The following is a 19555-nucleotide window of genomic DNA, read 5'->3' on the forward strand; positions in this document are numbered from 1 at the left end:
TAATCTTTGAAACCAAAAGTAGGCTATATGCTTCATTGACTGAAATATTTATACATCAACATAGACCATATATTTACAGTAGTATAGAAAAAGAGATCTAGCCAGTAGCGGTGACACCGAAGGTCCAAAGTCCTCCTGCTTATTGTATTGCAGCTTCGTCTTTGTTCTGTCATACTTCCCAGTTAAAATAACTGGAGGGTTTAACAGCCTCAAGATTAGTCGCCTTCAGAAGGTCTGGAAACTGGGTTGGGTGCTTGCAGCTTGTGAGGTTTAGGCTACGTAAGTTTCCAAGGCCTCTTGCTGCACCATGGAAAAATATCAGGAAGACTGATCCAAGAGGAGAAATCTTATTGAGATAGTACTGCATCGAAATGGTACCTGCCTTCCTTTCCAAACTGTTTCTGTTGAGCTCAACTAGAAAGCTAGTACAAAACCGAAGCCGTAACGATTTCAGATGATAAGCATCCTGGCGAAGCTATCAGCTATGGGAGGTAGTGAAGTCCATCGAACATCCTTCCTTGTTCTGCTCTCTCTCCGTTGCTGGTATTGGTTGTATAGAAGTTGCATTTTAAATGTTGAAAATGCAAACATGAGATACAAGGACAAAAGAAAGATTCTCTGCTTACCATATTGGAGGAGAAAACGTGTTTTGATATCTTGGAGCATGTCATCATAAACCCATACCCCCACACTTCTCCATTAGAGCTACAATCTCGGGTCTGGTGGGCAAAGCTCTGCGACTGGAAGACACCAAAAAAAGGTCTAGCGGCACACTGTTGAAACAAAGCGCAGTGTAAAGAAAATCTGCACAAGTACATGAATGGCACACCGTACCCTCACAGTCGCTAGGACACACTTCCGACCATATTCTGACAAAGGCGAGATTCATATGCCCTGTGTTACCATCCATCAAACCAGAAAAAAAACGAGGCAAATGATGAAACCATGCAGTAGTAGTGCACAAGAAAAGAGCATCATGTCGAGAGCGAAACTCTTCCACAAAACCAAATACAAAACAGATGTACTAAGATGATACTGGCTACGTGATATTACTGCAAACCTAGAGGAAGACAAAAAAGGCACCAGCTTCTTGGTAAACACCTTCAGAGTAGTCAACATATACAGAAGCAAACGCCACCGTATTTGAGCTTCATCCATCCCAGCCATATCAAATCACCGAAGACTATATCCAATAGAAGAGTGTCCAGAGCAAGATGTTTTCATATCAGAAAGAAAGGAAAGAGCAAATCTCAAAGAGGCCATTCAATGTTACCTTGTCACTATCTCAAGGAAAGAGCAAATCTCAAATATCCATGATATTCCATCCTCCAAATCTAATAGCAAATACACATTACTACATTACCCTTCCGTGAGCCAAAGAACGTGTAACTCGAGAATTCAAAAAATCAGGACAAGGAAAGAGAGGATGGGGACTGACAAACCCGAAGAAGCTAAGCTTACTTCCGGTGAAGGCTAGCCAACAAAATTAACTAACCAGAGACTCTCTTGTGAAACCAATGATGAACCCATAGCTTACTTCCCTTAAAGCCAACAAAACACCAGACTACTGAACTGTAGAAGATTTTGTCCAAAGCAAAGCGTTTCCATAACAAAAAAAACGAGGAATAGGACTCGGAAGAACTTCAACGTTACCTTGACTCCCTGGAGCAAAAAAAACTGAAATACATTGTATTGCATCCTCAAAACCTTCCTTTAGCAGATATTTATTAACCTTCAGAGAGCAGCAAAACAAGTGTTACCAATATCAACTATCAACTAATAAACCCCCAAGATAAGTAGCCTAGCAAAATAGGAAACAAAGGGAACAAGGCCGAGAAAACCGTCAGACTAAATACAACTTCTTGCAGCAAGCCAGTGACTTCAAGGCAGTGAGGAACCCGAAGCTTTCTTCCCTCAAAGCCAACCAATCACCAGACTCAACTGTAGAAAAGGGTATCCAAAGCAAAACATCTCCATAACAAAAAGGAAGATCAAAACTCAGAACAACTTCAACGCTACCTTGTCTCACCGAAGCAACGTTAGCGTGTTCCCAAATATCAATGAAGCCTCCCAAAAAAACGAGGAAGAAGGAACCTGAAGCTTACTGCCCAGCAAACAATAATAGTAAACACAAACCAACAGGGAAGGTAACAATCCAAAGTTCCTGGACAACATTAATTTACTTTCCCTTTAATTACTCCATAATGAGTTCCACCAGCAAGTAAAATAAGGGCAACATTATCAATAGGTCCCCAGATGAAAGTCCCCAAATGAATAGTACAAGGATTCGCAAGGACTCACCTCATTTGTCCCTTATTTAAGGACTTTTTCTCTTCTTTTTTCCTCGGTCCTGATGTTTTGTGGCCCCTCCCCCTCCTTAGGGACCCTTAAGGGACTAACTGATAATGTTGGCCTTAGGAAAGAGAAGCCATCATCTCAAACAGACGTACACATATCATAGAAGAGATGCAGTAAAGAAAATATCAGAGAAGAGAAGAAACCACCAAAGAGTTAACAAAGACGACTGTTGAAGAAAAGACCATTGACAAACCATCTTGAGCCTTCTTCATTAGAGGAGGTCAGACTTAACAGTCCACTAAAACGACCCTTCAATGGTTTGATCAAAAGTGTTGAAAGTTTTCCTGACACAGACACACCATAAAAGAACTCCTATCTAGAAGAAAGATTATAGAATTACAAACTTGTGGTCTAGAAAGTCCAGAGCTTACTTCAATAAGGCGACAGATCCGTAAGATGCGATACGTCTGCTACTGTAAAGAGCCGGTATAATAGTTTATTACAATCAATAACCACCGTACACAGTATTAGAGAAAAAGGAGCCAGAAAGGACTAATAATAAGAACAAACCCATTTACAAATAATCATCCTCCGCATAGATTCTGGAAACAAACAAAAGAAAAATCATATATTCCCCACAAAAGCTGTTCAGGTAAAAAAAAATATGTAGGCAATGCGATGTATAGAACCGACATAACCAGAAACCTGATTATAAGAGAACCATCCTTCCCTGACAAGTGCTGCTTTCTCTTCAATCGAAAACACGGATGACGCTGGAAAGGATCGTTGGAATAGTTGAAGATCATTCAATACAAAAGCTTTCTCTACAGGACAAATCAAACCAGGACCGGACAACAAAAAAAAAAAGAGCAAACCCATCTGTTGATCAACTTTCAACTTGAATGGGTGTACAACGAGGGTGAACTGGTTGATGAACTGAAAATCTGGGAACACAAAAAGAAGGACAAAGGACACAATCTAAAAGAAAAAAAACACAAGAACAAGCATGGTAGCTACATTTAAAAAAAAAGAGAACATACAGGATCAAGAGCCAAGATATCTGAGCTTTATCCACCCGCGGCCGACTTATCACCAGAGACTATACAAAAGATCATTGTCCAAAACAAAACGTTTCCATATATAGGAGGAGCAAAACTCATAAGAAACTTCAACGTTACCTTATGGTTGGTTGCTGTAGAAAATAGACCAAGCCCAGAACATGCTGACAAATATCAAATTAACCCGGGGAGAGAAGTAGTCATGCACTAAATTAAATAAAAAAAGCAAAGATAGCGCATAACCCTCAACTGACAACTGCTCCTTGAGGCAACCATTGAAGAGCTCGGAGATCAACTTCACTTGCACACGCAATAATCTATAATGACACCTGAATCCATCAAATACTGGAAGCTCCAAATTCATCCTTGATGAGACAACTATGTAGAAGTTTGAAACAGCCAAACAGGGCAGGATGTACTGATACAGGGGACTATAAACAACAGGTCGAAACAGAATCATCCAAACTCCTCCTATACTAATAAACAGAATTCAAAGAGAAAGAGAGGCTACCATCTCGGGGGAGAAGTGATTTGCATTCAAGCCATAGAATAGATGCAGACTGAAAAATCAAAAAGGCAAAGAAGAGAAGCAAATAAACCAAAACAGATAAAACCATGAAGAGTCCAAGTAGTAGCCTGCTGATTTTCTCTTTTGAAACCTCAACCATCTACAACAAAAAGACAGAGAGTTTTCTGCATCATAGGACCTTAAACTTGACAAACTTAAAACTACTTTATGAGACAGAGTGAATTGTGAAGTAATCCATCTTGAAAACAGCAAAAAGAAGAACAAACCCATCTGTTATGATTCATCTTTCATCTGAACGTCCGTACACCGCCGAGGAACAGAGTGAATTGATTGGTTAAGCAGATCTAAAACACACAGAAGACACAATACCTCTCCACAATAACAAATACTCAACAAAAATAGTCGTAGGCAAAAAGGGTATAACCAAGGAATCGAAATCATGCGCAAACCATCATTTCCATCCACAAAGGGAATCCTTTCTCGTCGATTCTTCACGATCTAAGATGGAAACCAAAGTCGAGTAACATAGAAACCACAAATACAACGGTAAGAAAACAGATCATCCTTTCATATATACGGAGAAAGAGAGAGAGTAATTCATGGAAATAAAATATAGAACGAGGAAACAGAGGAACCTAAAACGAGGAAAGAAGAATGATCAGATACAAATCCCGGTAGCTCTCCATGTTCTGTACCAAAACGAAAAAACATGTTTCTCTTAAGATAAGAAAGAAAAACCGGCTTGTGTAGTCAGGAAATCAGAAATAGTAAAAAATGAAAAAAGACAGAAGCCCCCGCCAACAGGGCAAACGCATGAAGAAGGATCAACCCAAAACAGCCACCACGGATCACAAATCAAGCATCTTCCACTATCTAAAACAACCAAACGAGAGTAGAACACAAGAAAGAAAGAAAAGGCCACAGATGCAATCTATAGAAGAAACCAAACCTACGAGTCGGAAGGAGGTAAGGAAGGAAATAGATAAGCGAGGACCCTTGAAGACGTAGCATAGCACCGATCAATCACAGCATCCTCCAGAATCTAAAATTCCAGAACCTGAAAGTAAAACTGAATGACCAGAAAAGCCAGCCGATGGAATCTCGAAACCAAACGCTAGAATAAACAATAACCCGTTAAAACCGATGTGAAAAGTGAACAAACTGGTGTAGGAACGATGACCTGTCCAAGAAATCGCTAAAAGACATCCTGCGATACAACGGTCAAAGATCCCTGTCCAAAACAAAACGACTTTCAAAATTGGTGGCGCTGGACGAAGTAGACCAGCTCAAGAACATGCTTACAAAATCAAAAACAAAAACAAGGATAGAAATAATGCATAACCAATTAATTGACAACTGATCCTTGAGGGAGCTATCAAAGATCTAGGAGATAACATCACTTGCATAGGCAGTTATCTCATGGAAGAAGTGGCTCATGACTTGATAACAAATGTGGAAGCCTGAAACAGCCCTGGATGTAGAAGACTATGCACAAACCGGTCGAAACAGAATAATCCAAAATAAAAACTGAATTCAAAGAGAAAGAGAGGCTACCATCTTGAGCACAAATGATTTTCATTCAAGCCATAGAATACACGCACACTGTAAAATAAAATAAAAACGGATAAGGGCGAAGAAAACTTGATCGCATCTATACGTAATATAGTAACCAAAAACAGGGAAAAGTCATAGAGAAGACTGTATAGATCAAGAGCCATCCATAAGAAAGGTAGATCAGAGCCATCCCCCACTGCTTTTCTCTCTTGGAGCCTCCATCTTCTATATCAAAACGAAAAAAACATGTTTCGGTGAAGACAGGAGAAAAGACCGGCTTCTGTGATAAGGAAATTGAAGTAGGAAAAAAAAAAGACATATGCCCTTGTACACGCGTGAAAGAGGATCAACCCTAACAATCATCTTCGCTCAAAGCCACCATTCTCCACAATCTAAAACGAGAAGTAGATAGAATGAACAGAAAAGCCACCGTTGTAAATTCATATACTGTGGTTAGGAAGTAGGAACGAATAAACCAAAACAGATAAACCATGAAGAGTAGTCCTGCTTTTCTCTTTTTGAAATCGCATCCATCTGTAACATAGACGAGAGAGCTTTCCTCAAAACATTTCAAAATCTATGGAGAACGCAGACTGATGATACAAGCTGAATAATTGATAGAACTGACAATCTTTAAGACTACTTTAATAGACAGAGTGGAGCAATCCATCTTGGAAACAGCAAAAGAAGAACAAACCCAACTGTTATGATCCGTCCTTCATCTGGACGTGTGTAGACCGCAGAAGAACAGAGTGAGTTGATTAGTTAAAGCAGATCTGTAAAAAACAGAGGACACATCATACCTCCCCCACAATAGCCAATACTAAACAAAAGTAATCCATAGGCTAAGAAGATTTAACCAAGAACTAGGAATTATACGCAAACCATCATTCCCTTCCACAAATCAAATTGTTTCTCGTCGATGCTCCATTAAAAGTAACATAGAAACACTGAATACAAGGGTAACAAGAATCTGCCAGAAAGGTAAACAAACCATCCTTTTAGCAAAGAGAAATCAGAGAAACCTAAAACCGGGAAGAAGATTGATCAGGAGCCATCCAGATTGCCTTTCTTTCTTGGATCCTTAATGTTCTATACCAAAACGAAAAACATGTTTCGCTTAAGAAAGGGGAAAAAAAAGGACCGGCTTGTGTAATAAGGAATTTAAAAAATAGGAAAAAGACAGAAGCCCTGTAGAAAGCGCGTGAAGAACGATCAACCCAAAACAGCCATCATGGATTAAAGCAAGCATCTCTCGCAAATCTAAAACAACAAAAAGGAAAGTAGATCACATGGAACTTAGAAGTGGCAACGATGATCGAATCACATCTGTTAACATCCGTCTTCATCTGAATATGTGTACACTGATCTGGAAAACAGGGAGGACACATCATACCTCTCCACAATAACCAATACTCAACAAAAGATATAATCCGTAGGTGGAAAGGGTATATAACCAAGAACTCGAGATCATACGCAAAACATTGTTCCCTTCCACGGTCTAAGATAGAAGATCATCCTCCTCGACACACACCTATAACGAAGGAGAGAGTAATTCTCATGGGGGAAACAAGTAAAGCATGAGAAAACAGAGAAACCTATTCAGAGCTGTCCCGATTGCTTCTCTCTTAGAGCCTCCATGTTCTATATCAACACGAAATAACATGGTTTTGCTTTAAGACAGGACCGCCTTCTGTTGTAAGAAGATTTTTTTGAAAAAAAAGAAAAGGAAAAGGAGAGAAGCCTTGCTAAACCGCCAAAAGAGAAAACCCTTGAAGAGCGATCAAGCCTAAACGCCATCATCGATCATCAAAGAAAGCATCCTCCACAATCTAAAACAACAAGACGACAAGTAGATCACATGGAACAAAAAGGTCCACCGATGAAATCTAGAGAAAACTCGGAAGCGGCAACGATGATCGCAACATAAAAACGTAAGGAACGAAAGGGATTAGAGAAACCCCTGAAGACTAACGCACGCGTGGCAAGAGAATCAATCAAGAATCATCCGTGGAAAGTGAAAACCCTAGCGATGATCGGTCCAAGAAATCGCGTTGAAACATCCTCCTGCGAGACGACGTAGATAACAAAACAAGAGGGCCAAACACGTAAGGCAGAAAACAAAAGACAAGAGACGCGTTCAGAAGAATATCACCCGCGATTACGCGTCGAGAGGAGAGGCTACCGTGGGAGATAAGAATTCTCAAAGAGGAAATCTTTATTTATAGATGAGAGGCACAAAAGCAATCGACGGTGGATATATTAATCAAGTTGATTCCAACGGTTAAGATTAAGAGTCTAAACTCGGTAGCCTAACATCTTTGACCTGGATCCAGTTGTCCTTCGATGACTTTACTACTAAATCTCAACCGTTAGATTCATCTAACTTTTATTTCCTTTTTTTCTTTATTTCTCTAACAAAGTATATTTCATGTCCGGCCCAGCTATATATATTCAACAGTGTTTAAGCCTTAGCGCCATAAGAAAAAACAATATCTAAATTATCATGGTTAACACAAATTTAAATATTTTAAATTTAATAAAGAGTTTGTGATTTTATTTATTTATTTTAGTAATTAAATAACAGTTTTTTTCATGCAAAAAATACAAAATTATTTGTTAGTGACAAAAAAACAAATTAGTTGTTTATATGTTTTTGATTTGATATATACACAAAATTAAAGATGGTGGATAGGTGGAATTAAATACATGTTTTTAAGGGATAATTTGCTGAAACCCAATAAAAGATAATGATACTAGGAAAATGCTAAAAACAGTGAAAAAAAATTAGATGTTATTATGGTGTGAGAACATACAAAATTACCTCCAAAGCCTTGGCGAAGGTTTCTTCTGGTTTAAAATTGTAGGTTTGTAGTTAGCATGAAGATCTCTCAAAGATTCTGTAAAGATTTTGTCAGAGCAAATTCAGCCATTTTATTATATAAAGTTTGGTTCTTCAAAATTGCTAATTAACATGATCACGACACATGATAATTATATATTTAAGATTTTGACATGTGTTAATTTATTTCATAATTAAAAATATATATTAATCTATCTCATAATTAAAAATATATATACTAAGATATTAACAATAACAAATTTTATTAAAAAGAACTATAAATATTACTTAATAGTAATTTTCTTTTTTCAGAATCCTAATCAAAAGATAATTGCAAAAGATTATTTGATACTAATTTTCCTTCTAATATTGTGACATGTGTTTAAATATATATTGATTAAAGATATATATAATAAGATAGTAAAAAGTAATTTTGAAAATGGCAACCTTTAAAAACAGTTGATATTAACTGGAAATAATTATTTGATAAAATTTTTATTTTTCTAAATCCTATTCAAAATATAATTATAAAAGATTATGTAATATTAATTTATTTTTCTAAAATCCTAAAAAAAACTGTAAAAGAATATTTGATAACTATTTTCCTTTTTATAAATAAAAATTCTAAACAAAAGAAATTTGTATCATATTTTTAAGTCCTAACCAAAAGAGAATTGTACAAATTTATTTGATAATATTTTTAAGAGAGTATTTAATGATGAACATGATAATAAAAAGTATTTAATTAACAAAAGAAGTGTAAAATTTGTATTGATACGAATTGTTAAAATAGTAATTTTAAAAATATTTATTAATAACGAAAAATAATTATTTGATCGCATTTTTATTTTTTTCCGAAATTTTAAAGAGAAGATAATTGTAATAGGTTATATTACAATAATTTTCCTTTTCTAAAATTTTAAACAAAATTGTAAATAGAATGTTTTCATTTTTATAAAAATCCTAGCAAAATAAAAATTTAAAGACATATTTAATAAAACTTTAAATTAGTACATAACAACATGTATAATGTTGTCATTAACTCGATTGGTGTATTTGACTTTCATTTCTTTTTAATTTTCATTCAATTTCTTTTTCCGGGTTGTGTTCAATTTAAATGTTTCGGTATAGTATTTTCTCTAATCCGAAGTACAAAGTTTATAACAATTCATCTATGCACCATGATTATAAAATACAAATATTAACTTGAACTTATGTGTAAAAAGTGGCATGTCCAATATGGTAAAACCAAACCAAACCAAACCAAAATAGACAATATAGTGTGGTTTTGATATATATCATATAAATCGAATGGATATGATTTTATAAAAACCGTAGGATTTGGATATGGTATAGTTTATAACCGATTAAACCGAATAAACCGAACAAAACCGATCAAAAGTAGAAACATATAAATATGTACATATTTTATAACGTCACATGAAAATCGATTTGTTATATAAGTTATTCTTTTGTTAATAATTATTACCATATTTTTTATAGTAATAAAGAATCCTAATTTGAAAAAACACTTAAAATATAATTAAAGTAACACTTAAAACGCAACTGAGGCTTCTTATTTTCTTAGTCTTTTCTTTTAGAGTAATTGGCGTAGATGCACCCAGAAACCCATGTAATTTGCCATATAACCTTGTTTTTTTTTAATATTTTTAGTGACTATAATACTCTTATCTCTATCTCTCTCTCTTCTCTCTTTTATGTGTTCTAATCTCTTTTTCTCTCGTACAAATTCTTCAAGTCATTTTCTAATTCAACACAAATCTTTATTTTTATATTCTGATTCTTTTGACACCCATAATGCTAATCTTATTATCTCACCCCAATTCCAATATTTCCAATTTCGAATCACAATCAACTTTTAGATAATATATATGTTAGTAGATATTTTATTACTTACCTGTTATTATTTAGATTTTAATGGATTCTTAATCGATACATGAAGTGTTAGCTGTTACAAATAGATTTGGAGCTATTTAATAGATAATTAATTAATTATTAATAGTTTCATTAACTGATATATGATTTGTTAGTCGATACATTTGTTTGATACATAGATTGTTAGATGATACTGAAATTATTAGCGGATATGTTAGTTGGTATGTAGATTGTTACCTGCTATGTAAATATTTAGCTGATAGATCTAGAGTTACTTGTTTTCGACAAAGCATAAGGGTATTTTCGTCCGCACAGTGTCAAAAAGTTACTACTTTTTGGGTTATCCATAATTATGGGCATTCAGCAAATTTGGACTTTAATTGGGGATATTCCACACATTGTCTCTTTCTTTTAATCATTTTGCTTTCTTTTAACATTGATTAAATTGAAGCAAAAGTTATAAATTTGATGGATAATAACTAGAAAAAATTCTTCACAACTTTTTTCTTATTTATAAACGAACAGAGTTTCACTCGAAGAAGCATGACTTTGATGAACACTAAATATGGAAGAGTGGAAAAACTTTTCTTTCATACTTCTCTTTTGTTTTTTATTTTTATTTTCAAAATTCCGAGCTTTGATTTTAATTCTAGATTTGATTATTTCATCTAAAGTTATACGCATTTTTTTTTGTTCTTTTATTTGAAAATATAATATTTTTTTAATAAATTACTGGATGGCAATATGACTCTAAAATTTATATAATATGATCCCAAAATAAATAATTATGTTTTGGTATAAAACCGAATAAACCGAAAATCCACGGTATATAAACCGAACCGAAGTAAATATGGATTTAGAATGGTAGTTATATTTTACTAACCTAAATACCGAAAAACCGTAAAAACCAAACCGAAACCGAACCGATATCCGGATTGAACACCCCACTGAAAACGGGTTTAAATTATAAAATAAATCTCAAACAATATATGCAAAAAAAAACAATAATAAAACTGTAATAATATGATTTATTATTTTGTGATTTTTATTAAATTAAAACATAAAAAAACGTTGCAACGCAACGGGCTCATATCTTGTTCGATATATAAACTTAAGAAAAAATTATATTTCTTTCTCTCTCATTATCGTTGGCTTCTATCTCTACTTTCTTCTTCTGTTTCTTTTTTACTTTGCCAATGAACTAAACAAAATCAGGGGAGATATGAGTTCCAAACAAACTCATGAGCTCATAAGTTTTTGTACTTTTTTCTCTGTTTCCTTTCTTTACATAATCACTTAATCATACCCAACCACTCATCACCACAATCCCAAACAACTGATGTAACCGCTTTTTACAAGCCCACAAGCTCATAGTCGCCACCACTGCATCAGTACCAACAAAACTCAGCCGACTGCTTGAACATGAACATGGAAATGACCGGGTGAAAAAGAGAAGAGGTAGATCGAGGAAATATAAACAGAGATCATGTAAAAAAAACAGCGGCTAATACCAAAATGTTGACAGCTAGTTTTATATTTATACTGATAACACATTATTTACTTGTTATTGGAAAAATAGACGGCTAATTTCATATTTACATTGCTAACACATATTTACTTGTTATTCTGATTAACTCTATGAAATATAAAAATTGCATATCAATATAAAATTACATACACGACTTAATATATTACATGATGGTTACATGTTAGTTATATGAAATTTAACTTCCAATTAGAAATATCATCTGTAGATAATGTAAATAATTATGTATAAATTCATAATCGGCTAAAAAATACATGTCCTTTTCAATATATTATTATCTTCAACAAAATTAGTTAAACATAATCCGGTTAAAACTTTCAAAGATCAGTTAAACATAATGTTAACTATCAAAGAGAAATGTTAGATGTGTAAGAATATTATTAGTTGGACAACAACCAGTTACAATTTATATTAGTCGGACAATGGTAACTAATTACATTTTGTCGTGTCGTGTCGTGCATGTAAATAATTACATTTTTATACATAATCGGCTAAAAAATACAGGTCCTTTTAAGAATATATTATCTTCAACAAAACTAAAATATATATTTTAAAAGTATTATTATCAGTTAAAACTTTCAAAGCTCAGCTAAAAGTAATGTTAGCTATCAATAAAAAATATTAGATATGTAAAATATAATATTAGCTGGACAACAATTTTGTTAAGCCAATTACAAAATATATTAGTTGGACAATAGTTTTAACAATCTGCTTGTGCATGTGGTTTTCATTGTTTATCCAACTAAGCAAAATATTGTATTTTTAGTTGCGGATGATGTCCGTTTTTGTAGACGGTTACGAAAACATTTAGCATGGATTCAAATAGTTTTTGGACTGAGATATTTTTGTAATTGTTGAGTAACTTGTAAATATTTTTTTCTAATCTTTTGGTTTCACTTTATCATTTGGAGTTTTAACTTAGTCGGCGTCGGTGGTGCTGAGGATCTGCCTGACTGCGAAAGGTTCGTTGTACGGCATCACTCTAACACCGATAGGCTAATCAACGAGAGAGAAGAAACTCTCCAGGATCAGACAAGGTGGGCTTTCTGAGTTGTTATTCTCCATCTACAGCATTGTTCTTTAGGTAGACGATTCGATCTTGGAACTGGTCTATGTTCTAAACAAATAAGAACAAAGCGATTTAAGGGAGAGAGAGTTTGGTACCCTCACTCTGATTCGTTCTTCTTCACGAACGGCGAAAATTCTCTCCGGAATGAGAAGTTGTGGAGCTCAGTGTTCATCGTCTTCCATTTGGTCTCAAGTTAGAAAATCTTAGGTTTGTCATAGATTGTAGGTGTTTTTGAGAGGAAAGAGGATGGGGGAAGAGAGATGTTGAGAGATCTTCAGTGAAGATACGATGGGATGGAAGAAAGAAAAAAATTGCAATATAGAATCATAAACATGGCAAGGATTGTAATTTTGGACCGATAATTCCTGTAAAAAAAATCTTTTGATATCTTTTAAATAGCTTTTGTCTAGGCATCCCGGACATAGGGGTATCAGTGTCCTCCAAAATTGTCAATAGTGTCGAAAAGGTGGTCTCTTGGCAGTATGCAAAATAGCGTAAAAATGGTTGGTAGACATCCTAATTTCTCTTTTTTTTAATAGAAAATTTCCCTCAATTACTATAATGAATGCATTTGATTTGATATATATACAAAATTACAAATAGTTGGAATTAAATTCTTGTTTTTTATACACTTGATATTGAACTCTAAATAAATAAAGACAACAAAAAGAGTAATAATTAAATTAAATGTTTGAAAGGAGGTGTATAATGTATAGTCATTATAAATTGCTAAAAGTATTCAAAATCATTGTAGTCAGGATCATTGCGATTAGTGTTACTCTTCTTCCCGCCATCTCCCTTACTTGCGAACGCCGTGAAATCCACCGGTTCCGGTATGTGCGACGGCGTTGCACTCCGTATCAACGCCCAATTCACGCCTTCGAAGAACGGATGCTGCTTGATCTCCGTCGCGCCTCGTTTATAAGCGATCCGTTTCTGCGGCTCCTTAACCAACAGTCCCTTGATGAGATCCCTCGCTGCTGAGCTCACGTGGGGGAGATCTGGGAATCTCAGCGCTTGTTTGATCACATTGTGGAGCGTAGCGCGGTTCTCTTGTCCTTTAAACGGCGTCGATCCGTAGAGAAGCTCGTAGATGAAGATCCCTAAGGTCCACCAGTCTACGGCGCTTCCGTGTCCTTCTCCGCGAATGATCTCTGGTGCTAAGTACTCGTGTGTTCCCACGAATGACATTGATTTCACGTTTGTTGGCTCTGCCATGAGCTCCGGCATTGATCCATTTACGAATAGTCCGAAGTCTGATTTTGCCTTACGATTCTTCCTCGTGGATTGCAGGATACGTGGGAAGAATGTGGACGCTTGGGCTGTGGATTCCTCTTCGATGAATCCGACGGGACGACCGCTTCCCCCGCCAGAGGAGGAGTTTACGAGAGTTGGATTAACGGAACATCGGAGGGAGAGATCAAAGTCTGAGAGCATGATGTGCCCGTCGTCTCTGACCAGAACATTCTCTGGCTTCAAATCACGGTATACGATTCCGAGCATGTGTAAATACTCTAATGCCAATAGCACTTCAGAAGCAAACAATCTGTAAGAACCAAAAAAACAACACTCTGTAAGTTCTTCGTCTTCCAACTAGAGCTGGGCAAAATATTCCGATCCGGAAAATCAAACCGAATCTACTCTGGAAAAATAGTACCAAACTCTGATTAAATACCGAACCTAAACCGAATCTGCGATGAACCTGAACCGAAATTTATAACTACCGAATGAAGCTTAAGTTTCTAGCACCAAAAAACGAAACCTGAACAGAAATAAACCGAATGGATACCCGAACACCCATCCGGACACCCGGCAACCAATTTGATTTACATACTAACCTCGCGGCGTCTTCAGTAAACCATTTGTTGGGTTGCTTCTGTCTCAAGGAATAGAGATTGCCACCCCCGCAGAACTCCATGACCAGGCAATAGACTTTGTCAGTCTCGAAATGGGAGTATAATGTGGGCAAGAACGGGTGATCAAGCTGAGATAAAATCTCTCTCTCTGTTTGAGCTCGCAACAGCTTGTTCCTACTAACCAAGGAAGCCTTGTCCATCACTTTCATGGCAAAAAATGTGTTAGTCCCTCTGAGCTCAACTAGGTAAACACTCCCAATGTCTCCATAACCGAGCCGTTTCAGAAGCCGGAAGTCGCTGATCCCGAGCTGGACTCCTTTAGAGGTCAACATGTTCACAGCGTCCCACCTGATGTCACCACCTGTGTGTGGCTTAGAGGGGTTAGAGGAAGTGCTCTCGATGCTGTTATTTCTTGAACTCATGTTGCTACTGCTGTTACTATTGTTGTTTGGTTTGGTGTTTGAGTTTGATGTATTGACCAGTTGTGACTCGGTCATGTTGGAACCAGGTGATGATGGGATTTTTGGACTGGGCATAGGACGGTGGTGATTGCTGAACCCAGCGGGCTCTGGTTTTGTAAGATTGTCCAGCTTCTTGGGATCGAACGATGTCTTATGTATCTCTTTGTGTGGTTGTGGAGATTGATGAACAATGGTTGCTGCATCTCTTTGTGTGGTACTGGATGGAATTTTTGGGCTGGGGACAGGACGGTGGTGATTACTGAACCCAGTCGGCTCTGGTTTTACAAGATTTTCCATCTTCTTGGGGTCGAACAATGGCTTCTGCATCTCTTTGCGTGGTTGTGGAGATTGATGAACAATGGCTTCTGCATCTCTTTGTGTAGTTGTGGAGGATGAGACTTTTTTACTGGGGAGAGGACAGTAGTGACTGTTGGACCCAGCAGGCTCTGTTTGTATAAGATTTTCCATCTTTTTATGATCAAACAATGGCTTCTGCATCTCTCTGCGTGGTTGTGGAGTTGGATGAATGATATTTAATGGTGGATAATCCGTAAGATTAGCTGATTCTTTTGGCCCCAAGGACGAGACATGATGACTTGACTGCACAAGAAAATAGAAAAATAACATTTCAGTTGGAAATACATATATCATTGTACTTAGGGCAGCCTCGCATGTACCTACCTCAGAGGAGTCAAGCTTCTTTCCGCGCTTCGACAACATTGCTAGAGATAAGGCAAGACAAGTATTCCAGGTCAGAGAAACCTGTTTCAATGTATATAGATTAAAGCTTTCTCAATTGGAGTCGAGTCCTTAATCATCCATATATGGACGAATATTAAAAGCCTCCCTCATGTCTTGTTGAAAAGAAACTAGCTAGAAGATTGGTATGCACGTCAAGGTAGGTATGTATATGTATTGGCAGGGAGATTGTAACAACTTACCTTCCATGTCTGAAGATTGGGGAAACCATGGAGATGAAGCAAATTTTACAGGAAAAAGTAAACTTCTAATGAATTATTCTAGTTTCTTTTTGTGGGAACATGAGAATTGTTGTCTTGGAACGAAGAGATAAGGTGGATATTATGAAAAAAAAAGAGACATTGATTAATTAAGAAAATAGAGGAAGAGAAATGGATGGAGAGAAAGTATTTTCTGTGTTCCCAAAGAAAGTGGAGAAGTGAAGGGAGGAAAAGGTCCCTTCAATACATTTGAAGGCAAAGGAAAATTGTGTTCTCCCCTTGATTATCTCTTTCCTTTCTGTATTTGTTTTTCTCCAATTATACCATTTAATTTTCTATCAATTTGTACTTCCAAAGTTTTATCATCTTTTTCTGTATATATATATTCATGCTATCATATTCAGAATATATTATTGCTAGTTCTGGAGTTAACAATAACGTAATTGGATTTCTATCGGGTTTTGTTTTCTTCATTTTTTTTCCCAAAATTTATGGTCATGTAATGATCTATTCCCATCAATTTTTATCAGAAATCAAATTAAGTTCTGACTTGAATTTTTAAAACTTTGGTTTGAGTTTGAATCGCTAAGGTTAATAATATTTGAAAAAGTTCGGTATACAGAATTTACATCAACCTTATATAGTTTTAGATTGGATATGAATTATTTGTGTCATAAATAAAACAAACCTTATTTTTAATATCTTAGATAAAATAAAGTATTTACGTCTTTGAAAAATTTCATTGATGAAATTCATTAGAAATTAAGAAGATTATTAAATATATTTTGATTTTGTAACAATGGTATACATAAAAATAATACCAAACTTTCAAAAGTTATAGATTTAATATAAGTTGTTTGTGTCATGATAAAAAAAATATTTTTGATATCATAAGCTAAAAAACTGAAAAACTAATGTCAAAATATTTTAATTGATAAATTAAGAGGGAGATATAGAAAAGATGTTTAAGAAAATATTTGATTTTTTTGTATACTAACATTTTAAGTTTTAGGATGTGATATACAGTAAAAATATATAAATTAATAATGTTGAGACTACAGCATTTTATTAATTTATAGAGTTACTTTAAAAAAAAAGTTATTTTAAAGATTTTAGCATATATACTTATATTAATTAAATTCTAGAAAATAAATTATTTTTTTTTATTATATTATTTGGTGAATATAAAATATGTTTCATAAATTTATTTATTATTAATTTATAGAGTTACTTTAAAAAAAGTTATTTTAAAGATTTTAGCATATATACTTATATTAATTAAATTCTAGAAAATAATTTTTTTTTTTATTATATTATTTGGTGAATATAAAATATGTTTCATAAATTTATTTTTTTAATATTATTTTACTAAATACTATACAAAATATATTGAACTGTTAAGAAACAAACATATATGAATTCTACTGTAAATATAAAATAAACATTACAGTTTTTTGTTTGTGCTAATATAAAAAAGAGAAAAAGACTAGAATAGCATTAAACCAAGTTTTTGTTCTCAAAGTAGCACTCAAGGCTCAAAGTCACAAAAATAGGTTTCATTAAAGAGTTAATGTACACTTATACCCCTAGGGTTAATTAATCCAAACCTTAGGGTTTAGAGTTAAGGGGTGGGGTTTTGGAATAGGGTTTAAAATTTTATAAATAATAAATAATAAAATAAAAAATAAAAATTTTAAAAATAGTTTCAAAAAGTATTTTTAAATTATAAAAAAAAAATCTGAAAAAAAAATTTGAAATTTTTTTTAAAAAAAAATTATAAAAATTTCGAATCTGAAAACATATAATCTGAAACTATAAAAAAAATTTATTTTTTTTTATTTTATTATTTTTATTATTTTATTTTTATTATTTTAATTTGTTTATTTAATTTAAACCAAGGGTATATAGATATTTTACCCTTTAATAGAATTCATATTTGTGACTTTCTCCTTCTAGTGCTATTTTTGAGACATAAACTTCAAAAGGTGCTATTATTGACAATTGCCTTATAAAAAAAAATATATAAATTATTAATTTATAATTTTAATGAAAACATATATGTGCATAAAAGTTTCTGAAAACTATTATTTTATCAATTTGTGTCATTTTTAAACCGATCAAGTTGGAAACAGTATTTATTAATTATCAAACTAGTTTAAGGCCCATGTCTAAGCCTATTGTACAATCGGGCCTGCTTTAGCAGATTAGTATCCACCATATAAACTAAACAACAGGTGCTTACGCGAGTGTGATCCACACTCCACTTCGGACTAGAGTCCATAGATCAGAGAGATTCAAGAACAAGAATAACCGACGACCAATGGCGACGGAAACGCCGCCGATACACCCCTTCGTGGCACCGTTATCGTATCTATTGGGAACATGGAGAGGGCAAGGCGAAGGTGAATATCCAACGATACCTTCCTTCCGCTACGGCGAAGAGATCCGTTTCTCACATTCCGGCAAGGTAACCATCATTTCTCTCCTCCTTCCTTTCCTCGATTCTAATTGCGTTGACTTTATGTCTTATTACCTTTCTTCTTAAATCGAACTGTTGTTGTTGTATAGCCGGTGATAGCTTACACCCAGAAGACATGGAAGTTGGAAACAGGAGACCCGATGCACGCAGAGAGCGGTTACTTTCGTCCGAAGCCAGACGGTTCCATTGAAGTCGTTATAGCTCAGAGCTCAGGTCTCGTCGAGGTCCAGGTAAAAGACTGAATTACCCTTACATCTAATAAACAAACTTATATATCTTCTGATTGTAATTGATTTTCAGAAAGGAGCTTACAATGTCGATAAGCAAACGATAACACTCAAGAGTGAGCTTATTGGAAACGCATCCAAGGTTATGAGACATGATCCTCTCTGCGACGAAAGCTTCATGTTTTAAATTTAGTTTTTTTTATTTGGTATTTGTGTTTGATTTACAGGTGAAGGAGACAAGCAGAGGATTTGAATTGGTTGATGGGAAGCTATCCTACGTGGTTCATATGAGTACAACCACTAATCATCTTCAACCTCATCTCAAAGCCACTCTCGAAAAGCTTTGAACCCCCTGCTATTCTTCTCACAAACGAACTTACGCTTGTTGCTGATTCTGTTCTATCGCAACCACCGTTTTACCAACCATTTTGATTTGATACTCTTTTTTGTGAGCTTAACGGGCCTTTCTAAATATCAGTTGATAGGCCCATTAAGCATAAACTGATTCTAATGTATTTCGTTAAGCCCATATGATTATACTTTTCTCTCTGCGCTTTTTTTAGTACCTCTACCTTTTGATCTCAAGACTTTAGTAAGAATGGAAATTACTGTTGTTTTAAAAAAAAAGAATGGAGATTACTAAAACATAGTCTTCAGTTTATAAAAACTTACAAGAATAACAACAAAGTTAAATATAAATATATACTGATGAAGTCATAATCAACGAAGATAATTTATCACAGCTATTTTTTTTATTGATCAAAGCTATTTATATTTGTTG

The 19555-nt window shown here is 34.7% G+C and overlaps 2 protein-coding genes and 1 long non-coding RNA gene across 55 annotated transcripts; 1 reads left to right on the forward strand and 2 right to left on the reverse strand.

The window, feature by feature from the left end:
* Positions 1-16: 16 nt before the first annotated feature.
* LOC103853178 lies at positions 17-7650 on the reverse strand. 50 transcript variants are annotated; one of them, XR_004455038.1, is made up of 9 exons: positions 4835-7647; positions 2302-4574; positions 2020-2164; positions 1654-1732; positions 1496-1541; positions 1274-1334; positions 627-1183; positions 379-540; positions 18-300 (listed from the first exon to the last, which is right to left on the reverse strand). It is a non-coding gene; the product is annotated as an uncharacterized LOC103853178 (long non-coding RNA). The 50 variants fall into 50 exon arrangements; XR_004455042.1 differs by lacking the exon at positions 1496-1541 and having other exon boundaries at positions 627-740; positions 835-894; positions 1102-1183; positions 1654-2164; XR_004455041.1 differs by having other exon boundaries at positions 627-894; positions 1102-1183; positions 1654-2164.
* Positions 7651-11366: 3716 nt separating this feature from the next.
* LOC103853181 (serine/threonine-protein kinase AGC1-7) lies at positions 11367-17279 on the reverse strand. Of its 3 annotated transcripts, XM_009130094.3 has the most exons (4): positions 16051-17279; positions 15791-15871; positions 14631-15709; positions 11367-14338 (listed from the first exon to the last, which is right to left on the reverse strand). In XM_009130094.3, the coding sequence occupies exons 2-4, from the start codon at positions 15827-15829 to the stop codon at positions 13522-13524; spliced, it is 1935 nt and encodes a 644-aa protein (XP_009128342.1). In that variant the 5' UTR covers positions 15830-15871; positions 16051-17279; the 3' UTR covers positions 11367-13521. The 3 variants fall into 3 exon arrangements, with proteins under 3 accessions (XP_009128342.1, XP_033141638.1, XP_033141639.1); XM_033285747.1 differs by having other exon boundaries at positions 14631-15871; XM_033285748.1 differs by having other exon boundaries at positions 14631-17279.
* A 997-nt stretch (positions 17280-18276) lies between these two features.
* LOC103853182 (UPF0678 fatty acid-binding protein-like protein At1g79260) lies at positions 18277-19339 on the forward strand. 2 transcript variants are annotated; one of them, XM_018656261.2, is made up of 5 exons: positions 18277-18535; positions 18637-18777; positions 18848-18916; positions 19002-19159; positions 19191-19339. In XM_018656261.2, the coding sequence occupies exons 1-4, from the start codon at positions 18389-18391 to the stop codon at positions 19119-19121; spliced, it is 477 nt and encodes a 158-aa protein (XP_018511777.1). In that variant the 5' UTR covers positions 18277-18388; the 3' UTR covers positions 19122-19159; positions 19191-19339. The 2 variants fall into 2 exon arrangements, with proteins under 2 accessions (XP_018511777.1, XP_009128343.1); XM_009130095.3 differs by having other exon boundaries at positions 19002-19336.
* The last annotated feature ends 216 nt before the right edge of the window (positions 19340-19555 follow it).

The sequence above is a fragment of the Brassica rapa genome, chromosome A02, assembly GCF_000309985.2.
Source record: "Brassica rapa cultivar Chiifu-401-42 chromosome A02, CAAS_Brap_v3.01, whole genome shotgun sequence".
Lineage (NCBI taxonomy): Eukaryota > Viridiplantae > Streptophyta > Magnoliopsida > Brassicales > Brassicaceae > Brassica > Brassica rapa.